Below are 5,029 nucleotides of genomic sequence, written 5' to 3' on the forward strand. Positions count from 1 at the left end.
CCCACCTCTGTTGCATGACTCTGTGAACAATTCATTTCTCCCTGTTACAATTTATCTATGCATATATTGTTAACCTCCTCTGTGTTGACAGTCTTCAAATCTTATAAAAATCTTCCTAATTGCTGAAAATATTAAATGTAACTGGTGTTTAAATAGGTCATTGAGCTTGATATGGACCAGTAGTTCAACAGTCAGCAGTATCTGTTGACATTTCCCCATACCGATTTCTTTTTCACATTTTGATGGCTACAGTAAATTCCGTCTTCTCTACTTTAGCTGATGATTTTCTGGCATGGTAACATTTGCTTTACTGTATTCCAGTACAGCTTAATCTTGTCTCATTTGCAGTTGATAAATCCATGTCCTGCTTTATCCACTCCACTCCCCACCAACATTCTATATCTGCAGGCTTGCACTTTATTATGTCAAACTTTGAATGAGTCTGTGGTTGTCAAACTTGCTCTACTATTTAACTGTCTTCTGTAAATACATCAAAGCAGGGTTTTCGTGCTCCTACCTAAGCAAATATCCATAATGTGACAGTTTAAAATTAAAATTTTACCATCTTGACATGTTATTTGTACCAATTTTGAGCAGGTGATGAATCAGGTCTCCTGTGATTAAAATGTTTAATGCTCTTTTAAGTTTTTTCCTGAGATAAAATTGGATGTAGTTGTTTTCATTTCTCTCAGCAGTGCCTGTGTGATTCTTCTTCTTACTGCTGACAACTAAGTGTTATTGTGTCTTCTAAGTTACACCTGCACTCTTTTGCAGCTTATTACTGCTTCCGAGTGTTGTCCCAGTTTGTGTCCTGTCATAATCTTTCTAAAGAGGTTATGAAACCCTCCTTCTCCCTGCTATTTTTTTGTTCTCTCTATAGGGTCTAATTCAGCCCAATTTTCATAAATTTTTAATTAGTATTTTAAACTTATTTTAGTCCTATTATTTTTTTTTCTGTAGTGGGATGAAGCATTTAACTTGGATAATATAAATTAAGATAAAAGCAAGTAGAACACAGTTCCATAGCATTGAATAGGCATCACCTGAATTTTTAAATGGATAGAGAAGTTTCCCTTGACTTCAGTGACTTCCTGATCAACTCATTGCAGCAATGGCAAGTGGGAGCATATTCATGAGTGTTTACCTTAAGGTTTTAGAAGACAGCATGATAAAAAGTAAAACAGAAATCATTCATAGAGGGAATAAAGGAAACTTAGTGTCTTATGTGGTGAAAATAAAGGGCTTGTCATTATACTGGCATTTATTGCGAAGGGTAAGTTCGAAATGTTGTTCATAACTTTTTCAAAGTAACGTTTTCAGAAGAGTTTTTGAGAGAAATGTGACCAACTGATAAACCACACAATATGGGAGACTTTAAAAGAAGTGTAAGCTTATTCCAAGGAAGTCTCCCTAGGTTAGCAGAATGCTAATAGTAACAGTATACAAAGAATACTTTTTCTGTTTTCCTTTAAGAAACATTCTTGACATTGTGGAAAAAGAAACTACAGAAAATATGATGTCCTGATCAAGAGTAAGATTTTTATCTGGAAGTATTGTCAAAAATTCTTGTACAGTACATAACAAATGGGTTTATATCACGGGAAATTATTCCAGGCAGACACGGAATGAAGCTGATGAGTTATACTGCCTGTTTTACTCAGTCTTTACAAACCAGTACCCACTCTGTTTATGTGATTATTGACCGTTCTTAAAGCTTTATCTTTAGTTTAGTTTTCTAGTTTTTAAAATAAGATACAGGCTTATTTGTTTATAAACAGAGTGTTCACCTATATTAGGTAAAGTCCTCCACTCAACTGCATTGGAAAAAGAAGAAAAAAGGAATGAAAAAAGAGTGTGTTGAAGTCTTCATGGTAATAGAGGCTTTTAGGATAACTGATTACTTCAAGCTTTAAACTTTTTGCAAAACACCCTTTCTCAAGTTGTTTTCCCATTCCAGGAGATTTAAAAAAAAAAAAAAAAACACACCTCTATCACTTAAAGGGCATGTGAAAAGTTTGATTAGGAGATACCTCACATATTCCTGCCAGGAGTTATTCAGTTATCTTGGGCCCCACTTCAGGTTTGAGCATGGATTACATCTCATACCATGCAAGGCCTACTGTTTTAGGCATTGCTGAATTGCAAGAGTGTCAACAGAAAATGGTTAGGGGACTTTTGACCTTTAATTTGACTTTTAAAATTATATTGAAATAATATTTATCCGGCTCTGTTTAGGGAAATATAGGCTCTGAATGGACAGACTCATTCTGGTGGAGGGACAGGATCCAAACTACTGGTGTCTCTGGGAGCTCAATCAGCCAGGATGCAGTGCAATCTGCCTTTGAACTAGCCAAGCTTTTGAAAATGTGCTAGACATGATGCCTGAACAGTAGGTCCACTGAAGTATCATCAGGCTTTTCAATTTAGTCTCAGAGTAGAAAAAATTGAATTAAATAGATGAATGCTGAACTTGGAGAAAATGACAAAAAAATTCATGTTGGCATTCAGTTAGAACAGAAGATGCCTGAAGAACATGGACAGATCCGAGGGCCTTTTTATAGGAGAAAGTAATACTGCTGACACCTTGCTCCTTAAGTGCTTGAGTAAATCCGGTCTGGAGAGTAAGCCCAAAGAACTGGACGAGCTCTCTGCTGTCTTTCCCAACCTATTCCTGAAAAAGCTTGGCTCAGGTCACCCTCTATAGCTGTTTTTAAGGATGCCTTTGAGGATGTTGACAATTTTGTTTCAGTTGATATAAAAGAAAATTATCAAAGCCAAGTTGTATCTGAAATCTGCTAGCAGTCAAGTCGATTCATATAAATAGTAGAAGATAATTCAGCACCTTGTGCTCTTTATCTGCACAACAGTGGGGCTCTGGCAGGTTAAAAGTGCCTGGCTTCTACATGGGTGACTTGCCAGAGAGTGTTCATCAGTGCTTTGCATTGGTGGGGAAGCTGCAGATGCCTCTGGTGTTTCAGGTCCTTGCTGGAGACTTCCAGCAGGTTATTTGCCAGTCAGTAGAAAAAATACTTTCTGTTTCAGACTTTGTGAAAGGACTGTCAGTGTTTCATGTAAATATCTGAGGTAGGTTAGCTAATTCAGAGTGGGAAACAGTATAATGTTCTGTTCTTAGTTGCACTACTTTAAAACCAAAGGACTTCTTTAAGGTCCTGTGATTTTGGGCAGAAGAATAAATGAAACCTGTTTTTTATTCTTAAGTTAGCATGGAAACCAGCTTAAGAGATGGAATCTTTGGCTGCAAGAGAAAGCATTTATAAATATCAACAACAGTTAGCCAGATGTTGTTTTTCTTATTATATTTTATAGCTTAGGTGTCTTTTGCTCTAATTGTGTTGAACTGCATGTGTTTTCATTTCTGAACACATATGAAACCCGCTCAACTATGTGTCAGTTGTACCTGCAAGGCTAATGTTGTGTTTCATCAAGTAGATGTTTGTGGTGAGACCTGAGAGCAACTTGGTTCATTCGCAGAAGCTGTGAAATGCTGAAAGGTCACTGCCTGCCTTGCACCAAGAAACACAAAACTGTGCTTAACTGCAGCTTAGCCCAAGTGCTATCAATATTTTAAATCAATTAGTTTAGAGAAAGAGACAATGTGAAGGTATATGTACTATATGAGAATAGTTTTATAGGATTTCTTTAAAGTTAATGGCTGATACTATCATGTGTGTGGATGACTTGCAGAATACATATCCGAGTGCATATAATATTTTTATATGTATAGTTGTTGATGCTGAAGGAAATAAAAAATGTCCTGCATATTGCTGTGCTGTTTTCCAACTTTCCTGTATCTCTCTTTTCATTCTGATTCAGGTGATGGCTTGAATTCTGCCTTCCTTGGCCCTTGAGTAAGATGATCTGAGGGGGAGGTGTTTGAATTGCTGACTAAGCTCAGGAAGAACACATCACTGATCACAGACGTGCTGAATGATGAAAAATTGCAGTATTTCCCATTGAAGCTATTTTTCTTCCGAGTATCACTATGGGAGAGTTTAGACAAAGAGACAATGCGAAGGTGTATGTGACTATACTGACTTCTGCTTGTATCCGTTTGCAGGAATCTCGGTGGCCTTACTTATTTGGAGCAATTGCTGTTCCTGCATTGATACAAGTCATGATTCTGCCTTTTCTTCCTGAAAGTCCTCGTTACCTCCTACTTGAGAAGCATAACACCAGCGAGGCAGAAAAAGGTATGACATGTTACTTTCTTTCAACAAAGAGTGTTTGTTAAAAGAGTGCAGGATGGACATATCTGATTCTGATATCGTAGTAAAAGCAGAATATTCCAATAGGAGAGATTCTCTTGGCAAAGCTTTTTCTCACCTTTTTTTGTTTGTCTCTGTATGTGTAAATATAACTGTTGCTTTGAAGTTTTTATAAATTAAATTCTCCAACAAACTAACCTTTATAGCGTCAGAAGTGGTGATACAACCCTAACCAAATCATCCTGCTCTTGTGCGTCAGCCGCCGTATGCAGGGTTCATTTGGGAGTGAAAGGTGGTTTCAGTTGTCGTGACTCTCCCTTATCTACAGTCTTTGTAGTTTGAGTAATAAAAACACAGATGCCACAGATTCTGTTCCTGCTTTTTTTTCCCAATAGTCACTGAGTTTGACCTTGGGATTCTGTAACTCAATAACCTTTGTAGATCTAATAAAAACCTTGTACATCTGTTTAACTGAAAATTTCCAGTGCTTCCATATTGTTTCAGTTTCACAGACATAGACCAGAATATTTTGTTCTTACTTTAGGTTCTGGGTATAAAACAATTTGCTTGTGTGATCACAACTGCTGTATTCTCTGCCCCAGTAAATTTACTACGGTCCCAGCACAGCTGAGAGAGTATTGCAAATTTGTTTTTGCTTATTACAAGGACAAATTAAAAACAGGAGTGTACAAAGAAGTACAGAGTCTGGTTATAATACCAAAATATCAAATATAACTGTTTTACAAATTATTCCTAAACACTTCATTTGAATGTAACCCTTAACATTTTCAGTCATAAACTAG

General features: G+C 36.8%; 1 protein-coding gene across 2 annotated transcripts in view; it reads left to right on the top strand.

Moving 5' to 3' along the window:
- Positions 1-5,029, top strand: part of SLC2A9 (solute carrier family 2 member 9) — an 86,921-nt gene that overhangs the window by 27,790 nt on the left and 54,102 nt on the right. For both annotated transcript variants that reach the window (XM_027896167.1, XM_027896166.1), the window contains exon 6: positions 4,079-4,211. In XM_027896167.1, the coding sequence (XP_027751968.1) occupies positions 4,079-4,211 (133 nt within the window). The remainder of the gene's footprint in view (positions 1-4,078; positions 4,212-5,029) is intronic.

This window comes from Empidonax traillii, unplaced genomic scaffold (genome assembly GCF_003031625.1).
Source record: "Empidonax traillii isolate 1590-97213 ecotype Southwest subspecies unplaced genomic scaffold, ASM303162v1 scaffold483:size1218004, whole genome shotgun sequence".
Lineage (NCBI taxonomy): Eukaryota > Metazoa > Chordata > Aves > Passeriformes > Tyrannidae > Empidonax > Empidonax traillii.